The following is a 16,371-nucleotide window of genomic DNA, read 5'->3' as shown; positions in this document are numbered from 1 at the left end:
AGGAATAGGTTGGTTTGTTTGTTTATTACAAATTTTTCACCAAAAACTACATCTTTTTAAAAGTCTGAATATTGATGAAACTTTTTAATATTCAGCCAGTATGCAACTTCTTAAAAGCAGGTATTTGTAACTTTTATTGCATTATTACTCAATGTAATAAGAGTTACATTATTTAAAATGTAACTCTGCCATCTTGTGGTTGCATAGCTACAAAAAGCATACCTTGAGCTGTATTTTGCTGATTGTTAGCTTCATTCCATTCACATTTCAGCTGCAACTCTTGAGTTATGCCAGAGCATGGTCAAAATAACTAAAATGTCTTGAAAGTCAGATGCCAAAACTGCAGTGACTTCATAAGGAAATGGTGCAGAAGCAATCAGCACTCAATCCCTCAGCTTCACTAAGCTTGTGGGGAGAAGGGTCCAAGAAAGAAAGTGCTTTATTTCTTTCACTTCATTTTAATTCATTTCTTTTAATTCATTTTCATGCAGCTCATTTAATTTGTTAAAATATTTTTGATGACCAGAAACATTTAAGAACTTTAAAAAGGATTTAACAGGCAGCCACTATGATTGTCATTTTCTCTCTGCCACTCAAAAAGTACAATTTACAGAACTTGATAAACCAGCTCAAACAATCAAGAGCAGTCATTAGGCAAAATAAACAAATGAGACATATTGAATTATTTCGCAACATTTAAAAAAAACAAATGTGCGGTCTCTTTAGTGTTACTACTTTGGTTAACTTGTATTTATTTTCAAGATTTTTCCCCAATAAAATACAAAAATATTAAAAATGAATAAAGAACACCTTGCGTAAAATAATTTCACCATCAAACTTACGGTTTGTATTGAAGACTATAATGAGGATTGGTCACCATCAATTGGGCGACAAGCGACACCAGAACTAAAATAAAAATTGGTAATAGCTGCACAAATGCTGAATAAGTGCCCTGCAAAATGTCAAAGCAGAAAATGGTTAAATGGTTAGATGAAATGGCTCTTATCCACTTAAATCATAATGGATACCAATTTATTCCTGAACTTTTCTTTAATGTTTCTTGGCAACGAACTCCTTTACTTATAAAATCATAAGAAACAGAAAAAGGAGGCCACTTGGCCCTACATGTCTGCTGTTCAATAGGCCATGGCTGATCTTTACCTTTAATCTTTACCACTAATCTTTACCACTTTCCTCAATTCCCTTAATATCAAAAATCTATTGATGTTTGCCTTGAATAAACTTAAAGAGACTAAGCCTTCGCAGTCCCACTCTGTAGTGAATTCCACAGATTTGCCACTTGATACATGGAGGCATTTCTCTTCACTTTAATTCTGAATGATCAACCCATTATTCTGACTCTGTGACCCCAAGTTTAAACACAACAGCTAAAGGAAAGACCAATTCTGTATCTCTGTCCCCCAGTGTGCATTTTGATCAGTGTACCTCATTCTTCTAAACTTGAGTGCGAGGGTCTGATCTGTTTATTTTTTTCATATGACAAACCCATCATTCCAGGAATTAATCTTCACTGAATTTCCTCTATTATTCTCCTCCAAGAAAAGGTGACATCAACTTTCTACCCAGACTCGATACCACTAGTGGAAAACACCTCTACTCGTGGAAAACACCTCTACTCGTGTAAAGATTAGCTTTATTTGTCACATGTACATCGAAACATCAAAACAGACAGTAAATTACATTGTTTGAACAGTCTGAGATTTGCTGGAGTCAGCTGCAAGTGCTGCCTTGCTTCTGGCACCAACATACTAACTCTAACTCACATGTCTTTGGACTGTGGGAGGAAACCGGATCAGCCGGAGGAAACTCACACGGTCACAGGGAGAACACAAATTCCTGACAGAAGGCAGCAGGATGAACCTCCATCTTACAGCTGGTGTTGTAAAACATTTCGCTCACCACTATGCCACTGTGCCATATGCGTATCCCCAAGCCAGAGAGGCTTATACGTTGTCTGCCTTCTTAATTACTTGTGATTTCTGTATTATATTTTGTTTCGATTTTCTGACCATTGGACTATGCTGATTTACAGAGTTATACAGCACAAAAATAGGCCTTTTGCACCACAAGATCCCTGCTGACAATTGTACTTATGTATACTAGTCCCATTTACCCATATTTGGTCTGCAGCCTCCTATGAATCAAGTCTCATTTAGACGCCTCCAACATCACCTCAAGCAGTACAGTCCAGATTCCAATCACTTTTCAAAAATTAGCACTAATCTGCTAATTAAAATTACCAATGACGTACATTGATTGGCCATATCTCAAACAATAATGAGGTGGCCTACAGGGAAGATAACGTCTCTTCGACACAGTGGTATCAAGGAAACAACCTTTCCTTCAATGTCGCAAAAACAAAGGAGCTGGTTGTGGTTTACAGGAGGAATGGAGACGGGCTAACCCCTATTGACATCAATGGAACTGGGGTTGAGAGGGTAAACAGCTTTAAGTTCCTCGGCATACACATCCCCGAGGACCTGACATGGTCTGTACACACCAACTTTCTGGTGTAAAAAGGCACAACAGTGCCTCTTTCACCTCAGACGGCTGAGGAAGTTTTGTTTGGGCCCCAATTCCTAAGAACTTTCTACAGGAGCACGATTGAGAGCATCCTGACTGACTGCATCACTACCTGGTATGGGAACTGTACCTCCCTTAACCGCAGGAGTCTGCAGAGAGTGGTGCAGACGGCCCAGCAGATCTGTAGTTGTGAACTTCCCATGATTCAGAACATTTACAAAGCCAGGTGTGTAAAAACGGCCCGTAGGATCATTGGGGACCCAAATCACCCCAACCACTGTCTATTCCAGCTGCTACAACCCAGGAAACAGTACCACAGCATAAAAGCCAGGACCAACAGGCTCTGGGACAGCTTCTTCCACCAGGCCATCATACTGATTAACTCACACTGATTTGAGTGTATTCAATATTACAATGGCTGTTCTATTTAATATAAATTATTATAATTACTATGATTGTACATTGCACACTTAGACGGAGACGGAACGTAAAGATTTTTACTCCTCATAGAAACATAGAAAATAGGTGCAGGAGTAGGCCATTCGGCCCTTCGAGCCTGCACCGCCATTTATTATGATCATGGCTGATCATCCAACTCAGAACCCCGCCCCAGTCTTCCCTCCATACCCCCTGACCCCCGTAGCCACAAGGGCCATATCTAACTCCCTCTTAAATATAGCCAATGAACTGGCCTCAACTGTTTCCTGTGGCAGAGAATTCCACAGATTCACCACTCCCTGTGTGAAGAAGTTTTTCCTAATCTCGGTCCTAAAAGGCTTCCCCTCTATCCTCAAACTGTGACCCCTCGTTCTGGACTTCCCCAACATCGGGAACAATCTTCCTGCATCTAGCCTATCCAATCTCTTTAGGATCTTATACGTATGTGAAGGATGTAAGAAATAAAGTCAATTCAATATAAGTATTCACTCTCAATTCACTACTCCTCAGACTCCTAATCCCTAAGAAAGTATATGCAGACATTGGATAAGGTTCAAAGGAGGTTTACGAAAATGATTCCAGGATTGAAAGGCTTGGCATATGAGGAGCGTTTGATGGCTCTGGGCCTCTACTCACCGAAATTCAGAAGAATGAGGGAAACCTATTGCATGTTGAAAGGCTCTGATGGAGTGGATACAAAAAGGGTGTTTCCTTTGGTGGGGTAGTTTAAGACCAGGGGACACTGCCTCAGAATAGAGGGATGTCCTTTTAGAACAGAGATGAAGAGGAATTTCTTCAGCCAGAGAGTGGTGAATCTATGGAATTGATTGACACAGGCGGCTGCAGAGGCCGAGCCATTTGGTACATTTAAGGCAGAGGTTGAAAGATTCTTGATTAGTCCGAGCATGAAGGGTTACAGGGGGAAGGCAGGAGATTGGGGCTGAGAAGGAAAATGGATCAGCCACGATGTAATGGCAGAGCAAACTCGATGGGCCTAATGGCCTAACTCTACACCTATGTCCCTCGGTCTTATAGCTGTACCCTCTTACTTAAGACACCGCGAACTGAGGGATTCTTACTATCTACCTAATTTATTCCCCCTTCATAATTTGTACGCCTCTTTCAAGTCACACCTGTGCTCCAGGGTAAACAGATCCAGCCTAAGTAGTCTATCCTTATAGCTGAAAAGCCCCTATCTAGGCAGTCCTGATGATTTCCCCTGCATTCTCTCCAGCACAGTCATATCTTTTCTATAATGTGGTGACCAGAACTGTACACAATAATCAAAGTATGGCCTTATAAATGCTTTGAAAAATTGAAATAAGAGGACCTCCTTCATAATGGCCACTGAAGCCATATTCTTCCTTTATCTACTTATACTGTCACTCTCAGAGTCTGTGGTCTTATACCCAAAGGTCCCTTTTTTCAATCAATGCTCCCTTGAGCTCTGCCATTCACTCTGTGTATTCTACCCCTCTTTGACCATCCCAAATGCACCATTTTCTCCCAATACCACTGCCCATAATTCACCCTGTCTTTCCCACCCCCACCTCTCCAACTGCCCATCACCACAGATTCCAACCATTGATTCCCCTCCATTCCATGGAGCACTGTCTTCTCCTATCAGATTCTATCTTCTTCAGCCCTTTATCACTTCCACCAATTATATTCCAACCCCTGACATCATTCCCACTCTCCACCCTCCCTCATCTGCCCATTACTCCCTCACCTGCATCCATCCATGACCCACTGGTCCTTACTCCACCTTCCCCCACCTCAACCTATTTATACTGACAACCCGCCCCCCCCGTTGTTCTTTCCCATCCTGATGATGGTCATGACCTGAAACATTGACTGCTCATTTCCTTCCATAGACACTACCTGGCCTGCTGAGTTCTCCCAGTTGCTTTGTGCATTGCTCCAGATTTCCAGCACCTGTAGTATCAAGTCCTCACTTCACACTTGTCAAGACTAAATTCAATTGCACTGCCTAAATTGTCAGCTGATACCACACTGTGGCCTAGGAAAATCCCCCACCCCCTCACTAACTACAACCCAACAAATTTTCCCATCAGTTCCATCCCCTCCCCCACCACTCTCTCTCTCTCACTACACTTGGACTCATTTACAGCAGCTAATTACAACCAAAAAAAAACATGTCAAAAATCATTTTCCCTTTCCCATCATTATTCTGCAACTGCATCGCTCCTATTTCCTCATTAAAGTTCCAGCATATTCTGTAATACTGATGTCATTCTAACAAGTCCAAAGTTCCTCATTTCCCTCCTAAAGAGTGGACTTACATCTGCTACTTCCAAATATGTGGATAATTTTCAAATCTATTGAAAACATTGGAAGGTGACAACCACTTCTATACACCATCTTCAGAGACACCTTAAAAACCCAAGGTTACAACTCTAAAGGGCCTGAGCACTTATTCCATTTTAGTCCCATTAATTCATTACTAGCTTTTCAAAAAACTTGTTAGCTTATTTGGGATCATCTATTACTGCAGATCTGTAGCGTTCCCTTAATTTAGCTTCACAGAGGATATTTTATCATTTCTCAGCCACTTCTGTACGCCTCAGGATAATACCCCATTTTTCAGTAAGAGACAAACATTAACTTTAGCTAATATTTTCTGTTTTTACATATCTATGGAAGCTCTCTTAATGTGTTTTCATATTTTTCACTAGACCACCCTTATGCTTTACTTTACATTTCCTTTGCCTAAATCTTTCCTTGTTTTATTTTCCTTAACTTCATTGTCACAGCTTGACTTTTCCATTTGGGTTTTTGAATTAATACTATAAACTTCTAGGCTATGTACCATATATTTAAATGTTAGCCATTGTTGGTTTTTAGTCAGGATGGTACTGAGAACATTGAGAAAATGTACCAGGTGCCAGGTATGAATGGCGGACGAAGTGCACCAGGTAACAAACTACCCACCCTCTTACCCCAAATGTGAAAAGATCTTGATTTCTGACATTGGCCCATTAATTATCTTATACACCACCAAGCCTTCAGCCACCGGCAGCACAGTAGCATAGCGGTTATGGTAATGCTATTACAGTGCCAGCTTCAATTCCCGCTGCTGTCTGTAAAGGAGCTCGTACGTTCATCTATAGCTGCGCGAATTTCCTCTAGGTCGTTTCGATTTCCTCCCACATTCCAAAAATATAAGGATTAGGGTTAGGGAGTTGTGGGCATACTAGTTGGCACAAGCATGGCAAAACCTGTGGGCTGTCCAGCTCAATCCTCTCTGAATTGATTTGATGCAAACAATGCATTTTACACTATATTTCAATGTACATGTGATAACTAAAACTAATCTTTATCCTGAAGAGTTTCGGCCCACAACATTGACTATACTCTTTTTCTAGATGTTGCCTGGCCTGCTGAGTTCCCCCAGCATTTTGTGTGTGTTGCTCAGATTTCCAGCATCTGCAGATTTTCTTCGTTTTTATTTTTATAACTGTCTTGTGGGCTGAGGAGTATGTTTCCACACTGCACTTCTCTACAACTGCTCCTTAGTATCAGATTCTCCCAGGTTCCCCTATACAGATGTCAACCTAGTAGGTTCATCGTTCCCATTTTTCCCCATTAGAGATAAAAAAGATTAGCTTTATCAAAATACATACTTCAAAACATACAATGAACTGTGCTGTTTTGCGTCAATGACCAAAAGAATCTGAAGATTGTGCAGGGGCAGTCTGCAGTATTTGCCACATCTCTGGTGCTCGCATAGCATGCTCACAACTAACTAACCCCAACTGTACATATTTGGAATGTGGGAGGAAACCGCAGCAACCAAAGGAAACCCATGTGGACATGGGGAGAACATACAAACCCTTGCAGATAGCAGTGGGAATTGAACCCCAATCGGTGATCGCTGGTGCTGTAAAGCAGCTGGGCTACTGTACCATTCTTCAGATTCCCCCTCATGTGAACTCTCTCGTCAATACCCACCACTTGACCACTTACTTTAATGTTGTACTCGGAGAACTACATAGTTGACTTACTATGACAGAGATCCCGGCCCTATTGTTATGAATTACATCCCAATGGAAAGCCCCACACCACTGCTTGAACCACACAGACATTCAATTCTCAAATCATATTGTCAAATGAAATACTCAAGGGGAATTTGAGGGGAAAGTTCATCACTCAAGGGTGATAGGAATGTGGAATAAGCTGCAGCAGAAGTGAGAGATGTGAGTTCAACTGTAACATTTAAGAGAACTGTGGATAGGTACATGATGAGAGAGGTATGGAGAGCTATGGGCCAGTGCAGATAGATGGAACTAGGCAGACGGCTAAGCTGGCATAGACTAGATGGGCCAAAGGAGCTTGTTTCTGTGCTGCAGTGTTCTATGACTCCATTTACCCTATGCCAATTTGCACATGGTTCCAAAATTATAACCTGTGAAATTCTGCTCATATTTATATGCAGAACCCACTTTGTCCTTTCAACAACATTGATCCCATAAGGACAAGAGGATCTCTCCTCTCCCAATCCACGTTCCTCTTCAGACTTGGAGGAGATGTCATTAACTGTGATTCTGGCCTCTAACCTCTCAACATATTTGCTCTATTGTTAAAGATTCTTTGATTCATACTTTATTTATAATAAAGAAATAAATTATCCGTGGGCCATCTGGAGTAAAGACCTTCATATAACCATGCCAACGACTCTCCTTTGTTTAAAAGGAAGTGTTGACTAGCCAATTCGTCTGCATTCAAAAACCCTAAAGATCTACTACAAAGGACTGACAACTTTGCTCTTGCAAATAGCAATAATCAAGAACAAAATCAAGGTAAAACCTACTATTGTAGATAATATACTTTACAACAGATTTAAATGCATATGATATCAGCAGAAGTTTGATCTGCAAGTTATGATAACAGGCACTTAACATTAAATTGATTTTATAAGCTTTAATCTTCTTCAAAATAAATATAGTGTTTTCTCTCCCAATCGGAAGATACGGTATCCATCTAAGATGTGATAACCATACAAGACATTTGCATTCTTGATGCCATGCAACCTCACCTATCCCATCTTCTTAGAAATACAAAACTGACCTGGATTCTATTTTCCTGTTCCTCCTCTTCTGTCCTTTCATTCATATGTCGGCGCCGACGGTAAAAATGGGTGTACGTTGTCCCTCCATTTGTGTAGGCATGAATGTTACCTGATCAAAGCACACCATCTATTAACCACTCCGAACAGATAATAAAATCCAATAGTTAAAGCTGACTTGTATGACGTGTAAATAGCTTTACAATACGTATTTAAAATCTATAGACACTAGCTACAAGCCCCAAATCTATAATCCACAAACTTTGTTTATATTTTTCCTGTATCGCTTGTTAGAGAATATGGATATACTTTCTTCCATAACTTCCGAGACTCTGAAATGGTTCTAATGGACTGCAAGGACAACCTTAGCCAAGGAGTGAGTAAAGGGAAATATTCTGTTAGCCTGAAATCAGCTGATAAGTAAATCCGTTGTTGAAGTGCTAAAAGAACTTTGAAAAATCAAAACATCCTCAGACAGATGCAACATGAAAGCAAAAATCACATTCGACATCAAGCCAAAGAGAGAGATGGCGGAAACTAATGGATGCAAAATAGCTGAATTTTCAAATGCCATTCAACACAGAAATATGAATTTTTTGGTAAAATGCAGACAGGGACTGATGAAAAGGTAGAAAATATTAGCAATAAAATGTGTAATTTTAAGGGTGGAACACTTTAATGTGGGGAACTATAAATTCTAGGCCCTTATTCTTTTTACCCCCCAACCCCAGTTTATATTGATGAGTAAGTTGGGTCTATGCTGAAAGTTTAAAAGATGATAGCCGATTTCACTGAAAACTACAAGGTGAAACAGCGTAGGTGCTGAAAGACTGTTTTCCTTGGATAGAAGGTCTAGTACAAAAGGACACAATTTCAGAATTAGGTTTATTACCAAGGACATATGTTGTGAAAGGTGTTGTTTTTCTGTCGTGGTATAGTTCAGGACATACAAAATTAAAAATGACTATAAATTACAAACAAATAGTAAAATAAGGAATAACAAAGTAGTGTTCATTGGCAATCAGAATCTGACAGCGGAATGGAAGAAGCTAATCCTAAGTAATTGAGTGCGTTACTTCATGCCTCCTGCACCTCTTCCTTGATGGCAGCAATGAGAAGACAGCATTTCAAGGAAGGTTAGGGTCCTTACTGAGGGATGCTGCCTTTTTGCGACATCACCACTTAAAGATATTCTTGATGATGGGGAAGTTTGAGCCCATGACGGTTGAATCTACAAACCTTTATACCTGCCTTTCATCTTGAATGCTGGAGTCTCCATACCAGACTGAATGCATCTACTGTGCTCTCCACCATACATCTATACGAATTTGCAAATCTTTGTTGACATACAACATCTTCACAAACTATGAACGTAGTAGAGCTGTTGACATGCTTTCTTCATGATTGCATCAAATGTGGTGAGGCCAGGATAGATCATGTTAAAAACATTAATGTCCTGGAGTGGCCAAGTCAGAGCCCAGACCTCAATCCAATAGAGAATTTGTGGCTGGACTTGAAAAGAGCTGTTCATAATCCCCATTAAATCTGACACAGCTTGAGCAGTTTTGTAAAGAACAATAGGGAAAAATTGCAGTGCCCAGATGTGCAAAGTTGACAGAGACCTATCCACACAGATTCAAGGCTGTAATTGCTGCCAAAGGTACATCTACTAATTACTGACTTGAAGGTAAATGCTTATGCTTTCAATTACTTTGTTTTGTATTTGTAATTAATTTAGATCACTTTGTAGAGATCTGTTTTCACTTTGACACAAAGGATTCTTTTTCTGTTGAACAGTGTCAAAATATTATAATGTTGTAAAACAATAAAACATGAAAACTTCCAAGGAGGGTAAATACTTTTTAAAGGCACTGTATATACAACCTGCTGAAAACAGTCAAGGGAACTGAATGGAACAGTGACCTCTGGTATCTGTGTTCACAGGCAGCCATGACACAACAGCTGTAACAGCCTTTTAGTAGCAAGTTAGAAATATTTCAAACCAATGAACCAGAGCTTTGCTTTGTAATTGCTTTTTTCTGCTGGCATTGATTAGTCTGCAATAGATTAGGCCACAAAACATGAAGTTTAAAAGAAATCATTCTTAACAGGTCAAATGTCAAGTAGACATTCAAGTTTAAGATAGTGAAACCCCACGACTACTTATCAGTGGCAAACAAAACAAAGAACGCAACTAAATACCTTAATAATAACATTTTTCCCAATAAAATTTCTGGTAAATGAACACCACAAACAACAGACAGGCGAGAGGAGGCGAGGTAGAGTCGCGGGTCGAAGCGAGCGGGTTCAAGCCAAAGTCAAGGCGAAATCGAGGTACAGTCAGGGCAAGCAGAGATGAGGCAGTATTAAGGCCAATCCACCAAACAAAGAGCAAGGAAAGACGCAAGATCGAAGTGGCAGGCCAATTTGGAAAGGTCAAGTATTGGCTGAAACATGGGGGTGGAGTCCAGACCCAGAGCATTTCGAAGCAACAGAGCCTGGATCCTGGAGTGAGGAATGACCTGATGTTTTGGACAATTTAAACACCAGGCCAGATTAATAGGCAGGGTTTTGGAACAAGAGGCGAGGGTTGGACCAGGTTTACTCAGCTCTGCGCTGAATTGCAGCCGTGATCTGCCTCGGGCTTCGTGTCAGTGTACTCACTTTCATTCTGAATGCTATATACTTATTTTTATTGTTTGCACGATTTGTTTGTTTTTATTTCTCTCTTCATTTTGAGTGTGTGACAGTTTTCTTTTTTTTAAATGGGTTCTTTTGGGTTTCTTCATTTCATAGCCACCTGTAAGGAGATGAATCTCAAGGTTGTATAATGTACACATACTTTGATAATAAATGTACTTTGTACTTGAGGTATTTAATCATGGCAGAGTGCAGGCAGAGGAATCCGCAGCACTGTAATAAAATCTCTCTCCTGAACTCAGAATCAGAACTTCCTGATAGGCACTTAATCATCATACTTTTTAAAAAATGTTGTCATTAAGATGTCAACACAGGGAACCCTAGAGAAACCACTTATGAATTTTAGTAAACCTAATACCTCACAAAACATTTAAAAAGATTTCCTGCTGTCTACCTTGCTAAGACTATTCTAACCGTAATGTAATTTCTCACTTTTGCTTCTTTATGCTGTGACAGACATTACAAATCTGGATGAGCAAATCCCATTTGGCCAAACACTGTCTTTGGATTTGAATCACTTAAAACCAAAGATTGCCTGAACAAAGCAGGAATCACCCTCTCCCCCTCACTTCTTCCACCGAAGACGACCTGGGTTTGTTTTCTTTCCAAGCTTGCTGGTTTAAACAAATTAATGACTTCAATTTACAAAGCAACTTGCATGAATTCAAGATAACCTAAAGTACTTCACGGTCACTGCTGTAATGTAGGAGCAACACCGATAATTTGTACACAGAAAAACCGTAAAAACAACAAAATGATATTATTCAGAATGCTTTACAGCTATTAAGTGAGTTTAATTTTCATCAGTATACCTGAGAGAATTCACAGCCACTTCAAACAAAACCAGTAGTTGGTTATACCTCATCTGAAAAGAGGTACCCCAGACTGAGCAGCCATGTCATGAGAATGACTTACTAGATTTCAAATTCATAGATTGGGACGCGAACTCTCAACCCCACTGGTGCTCTCCTGGATTGTGTGCTTAGCCACTGTTCTGTTCACTGTACCTGCTCCCCATATCACCCGCAACTGATATAGTAAACACAAAAATGCATCGGTGCATTTACTTTTTTTAGGCATCTTGAGAAGATTCTGCACATCTACAAGGATTCTGTGGAGACCTCTCCCGATGGTCTACAGAAAGTATCCTGATGGGTTGCACTTCAATCTGGTATGGCAACTGTCCTCCTCCTAACCTCCTGAGCACTGGAACCTGCAGAAAGCTATAAACACTTCCTAATCAATCATAGGATTGCCACTTCCTTCTACCCAGTCCATCTTCAAGGTGCATTGCTTCACAAAGGCTAGTAGTAACATCAAAATGCCTGTCACCTTGGCTTTTCCCTTTTCTCTCTTCTACCTTCAGGGAGTAGATATAGAAACTTGAAAACCCAGACTTATAAACAGCTTCTTCCCCACTTATGAGACTGCTACATCAACCACCTATTTCATACCATTTTCCCGATGTTGCTGCCGTGTTCTTGTCTATCATTTCTATGTCTTTCAGTTATTCCACAAGTGCCACATTAGCATGTCTATTTGCATTACTTCAGATCATACCATTCAACAAACACAACACTGCCATTTTGCACTTGTGATTGTAGTTATTATTACTGTTTATACTGTGAGATTCATACCAACAAAGAATTTCAATGCACCCTGTTGTGTATGACGATAAACTAATCTCATGGCACAACTCACTGAGGCATGTTATTTTTGAAAAAAATCTGAAAAAAATGTTGCCACATTTTAACCCGGCTTACACCAACAGTTTTATCAAGGGATAATACAATTTGCATTTATATTTGTCAATATTATTATGAACACACTAATCTTTCCGCAAGATTGTATTGCAATACCAACCTGTTGGAAATCTTCCACCAAAAAACATGTTGAATACATCTTCAGGTGTTATATCAGCTTCAAATTCTCGATAATGGCTTGAATTGTTTGTATAAGGACTGCGGATGGTTGTTGATTCTTCTCTACGATGATCATACTGATATCGTTTTTCTGGATTGCTCAATATGGCATATGCATTTCCTATGGCTAAAACAAACATACCTTTGGTTAACTAACATTAGTCTCAGACTTACAATTCATAACCAAATTAACCATGAACTTAAACTTTCCCTTTACATTTCAGTTCTTTAGGTCAAAAAAACCTTTCGCCTTCAATTATTTCTTCAGCTGTTACTGATCTATATCCATGGATCCTCAAGACACCATTTCTATTTTTCCACTTTTATAAATGTGCTCCATTCTGTTCTTTAGGTCCAAAGTTATTGGCCTCGCATTGTTGACAGTGAAATTTATTTAACCACAATTTTGCCCATTTCCTGCTGTATGGTTTCACCTACCCTATTTATGAGACCTTTGTATCATCAGCAAACAAACATGCATGACTTTCGATTCCATCATTTATAGTCATAGTCATAGTCATACTTTACTGATCCCGGGGGAAATTGGTTTTCGTTACAGTTGCACCATAAATAATAAATGGTAATAAAACCATAAATAGTTAAATAGTATGTAAATTATGCCAGGAAATAAGTCCAGGACCAGCCTACTGGCTCAGGGTGTCTGACGCTCCAAGGGAGGAGTTGTAAATGTGACTAGTAAATAGTTGATGTCCCACAACTTTTATGGACCATTTGTCACAACTGGAGTAATTGCCTATTATTCACACTCTGACTCCTGCCAGTCACCTAGTATCTTTATCAGTTTATCAACTTGCCTTCAATTCAGAAGAACTTTAGCAAAAGCTTCAAGATTTCAACAAATTTATTTCCATGCACTGCTTCAGTTGCTTCTTCAAAAACTTCAACCAAATTCACCAGGTATGATTCTTTTTCATTCTTTTTCTGGTCTCTGACTACCCATTGCTCCCGAACATGCAATTTCTCCTAATTGTGCAATTTATCGATGTTCATATACTTGGCACATTAATAGCAGCTTCACGTTTCCTTCTTTCAAACACAACATTGACCTTGATCATTTTATGATGGCTATTAGATAAATGCTCACACACCGAGCCTGCTGACTAAATCAGGCTTGAAATTAAAAAGTGCACCCTTCCAGTCAACTTCAGAGAAATGTTGCCAGTGTGAAGTATTAATATAGAATAAATAAAGAGAAAACCCTTCTCTTGCTGTTCACCACCATCATCCAATTTTCAAGTGATTGAAGGGAACAAGATAGTCAAAAATATATTCAGTGGAAATGAAAATGTATGTGATCAGGATTATACTTCCTGCCTAGTAAAAGGAAATTTTATTTCCGCAAAATTTTATTTAAACAGTTAATAAGTTCACAGGTCTAGAAATTGTCAAGAGGTGAAATAAACTTCAGAATGAAAAAGATGCAGTCAAAATTATCTTAACCCAGTCATCAATTTGGCAATGTTTAGAAAGGTTGAACCTATATATTCTTGAGGCAGAGAAATTTGTTTCTTGGGTCACTGGGCAAAGCTTTATTCACGTACAAGAGTGTGTTGGATACTTGGTCAAAGAAAAATAGTACCAAAGTAATGTGTTCAAAACTATTTATTCAAAAGAATATAAACATCTGTTGGATATAAGACTTGCAATATTATGCATGTCTTAATTAAGCTCTGTTCATCTAAAAATAATTAAAATCTACTGAAACTGAACAGACAGAATCTTAAGAGTCCTCAATTTTCTGAGAACATTTTATAATGGTCAGCCTTTCATTTTCAATATTAAGTGGGCAATGACTTAAGTCCCCTTGATCTTACACTTCAAGAGTTCAGAAATCAGACAAATCTTAAATTATAATCCATTGCAGCAGAATTGCAAAATTGTTAATGCAATATAATGGGGATTTTAGGGTAACTAAACTGGCAGGCTTTTCAGACTACAGGATGTTATTCAAAATTAATGCTCCAACACACCTTTAATTTGATGTTACACTTCATAATAAATTTTCAAGTGAATCAGGTAAGTTTAAAAGAATGTTAAATGGTATCATAAATTTTCAGGTGAACCGAGAAAGTTGAGATGAGCACGGGGGGACCCTGGAGCCAGAGCACTAAGAGGAGTGTTGGCATCAGCTCCCAGTTAGCCAGGTGCCAAACCAGTGGGATTTCTGAACAACAACAGGTTACCAAAGTTGTCCTGTGCTTGGCTGTCTTTGTTTATTACTACTTCTCTTTAATTTTTCTGCCTAACAGTGCAGCTCTATCAAAAGGGATGCATCTGGTTTTGTACTTCTTAATAGATTTAAATCAGTCTAAGATCTTAGTGTTATAGTGTTCAAACTGAACTTTTATGTTCAAGGAACACACACAAAATGCTGGAGGAACTCAGCAGGCCAGGCAGCCTCCATGGAAAAAAGTATGGAGAAATCGATGTTCATGCCATCAGGTTGGAGGCTACGCAGATGGAATACAAGATATTTCCCTGCACTTTCTACCCAAGATACACAAACCCGCTTGTCCAAGTAGACCCATTGTTTCAACTTGTTCCCCACTAAACTCATGTCGGCATACCTTGACTCTGTTTTATCCCCCCAGTTCAGTCCCTTCCTACTAACATCCGTGACACCTCACACACTCTTACTCTTTTCAAGGATTTCAAGTTCCCTGGCACCTATCATCTTATTTGTACTATGTATGTACAGTTCCCTGTACACCTCTGTCCCCCATCAGGAAGGCCTCAAAGCTCTCCGTTTTTTTCTGGACACCAGAACTAACCAGTTCCCCTCCACCACTCTCTTTTCCGCCTAGCAGAACTTGGTCCTCACTCTCAAAAATTTCTCCGTTGGTTCTTCCCATCTGTTCAAACAAAAGGGGTAGTTACGGGCACTCACATGGGTCCCAACTATGCCCACCTGTTTGTCAGCAATGTGGAACAGTCTATGTTCCAAGCCTATACTGGTGACCGTCCTGCACTTCTCCTACGCTACATTGATGACGGCATTAGTGCTGCTTCCTTTACCCATGTTGTACTCACCGGCTTCATCCACTTTGCCTCCAGCTTCCACCCCGCCCTCAATTTCACTTGGTCCATTTCTGACACCTCCCTTTCCTTTCTTGATCTCACTATCTATCTCTGGAGATGGCTTATCCACTGATGTCTGTCACAAATCTACAGATTCTCACAGCTTCCTGGATTGTACCTTTCCCACCCTGCTACTTGTAAAAACGCCATTCTCTTCTCTCAATTCCTCTGTCTCTGCTGCAACTTCCCTCAGGATGAAGCTTTTCATTCTAGAATGAAGGAGATGCCCTCCTTTTCAAAGAGGCTTCCGTCCCTCCGCCATCAACATTGCCCTCAGCCGCACCTCTTCCATTTCATGCACGTCTGCCCCTATCCCATCTTCCCTGCCGCCCTACCAGGGATAGGATTCCTCTTGTCCTCACCTACCACCCCACCAGCCTCCACATCCAGCACATAATTCTCTGAAACTTCCGCCACCTCCAATGGGATCCCACCACCAAGCACATCATCTCCCTTCTGACACTTATCCTTGCAAGCAGAACAAGTGCTACACCTGCCCTTGCACCTCCTCCCTCACTACCATCCAGGGCAAACAGTTCTTACAGGTGAGGCAACATTTCACCTGTGAGACTGTTGGGGTCA

At 40.0% G+C, this 16,371-nt stretch overlaps 1 protein-coding gene across 1 annotated transcript in view; it reads right to left on the bottom strand.

Annotated features, from left to right (window-relative positions):
- dnajc18 (DnaJ (Hsp40) homolog, subfamily C, member 18) overlaps positions 1-16,371 on the bottom strand; it is a 47,026-nt gene that overhangs the window by 7,978 nt on the left and 22,677 nt on the right. The window contains exons 4-6 of the mRNA XM_063052712.1: positions 12,632-12,817; positions 8,071-8,180; positions 843-952 (exon numbers count right to left, since the gene is read on the bottom strand). Coding sequence (XP_062908782.1) covers positions 843-952; positions 8,071-8,180; positions 12,632-12,817 — 406 coding nt within the window. The remainder of the gene's footprint in view (positions 1-842; positions 953-8,070; positions 8,181-12,631; positions 12,818-16,371) is intronic.

This window comes from Mobula hypostoma, chromosome 7 (genome assembly GCF_963921235.1).
Source record: "Mobula hypostoma chromosome 7, sMobHyp1.1, whole genome shotgun sequence".
Lineage (NCBI taxonomy): Eukaryota > Metazoa > Chordata > Chondrichthyes > Myliobatiformes > Myliobatidae > Mobula > Mobula hypostoma.
The sequence above is the reverse complement of the archived record's forward strand: the minus strand, read 5'-3'. Positions and strand labels throughout refer to the sequence as shown.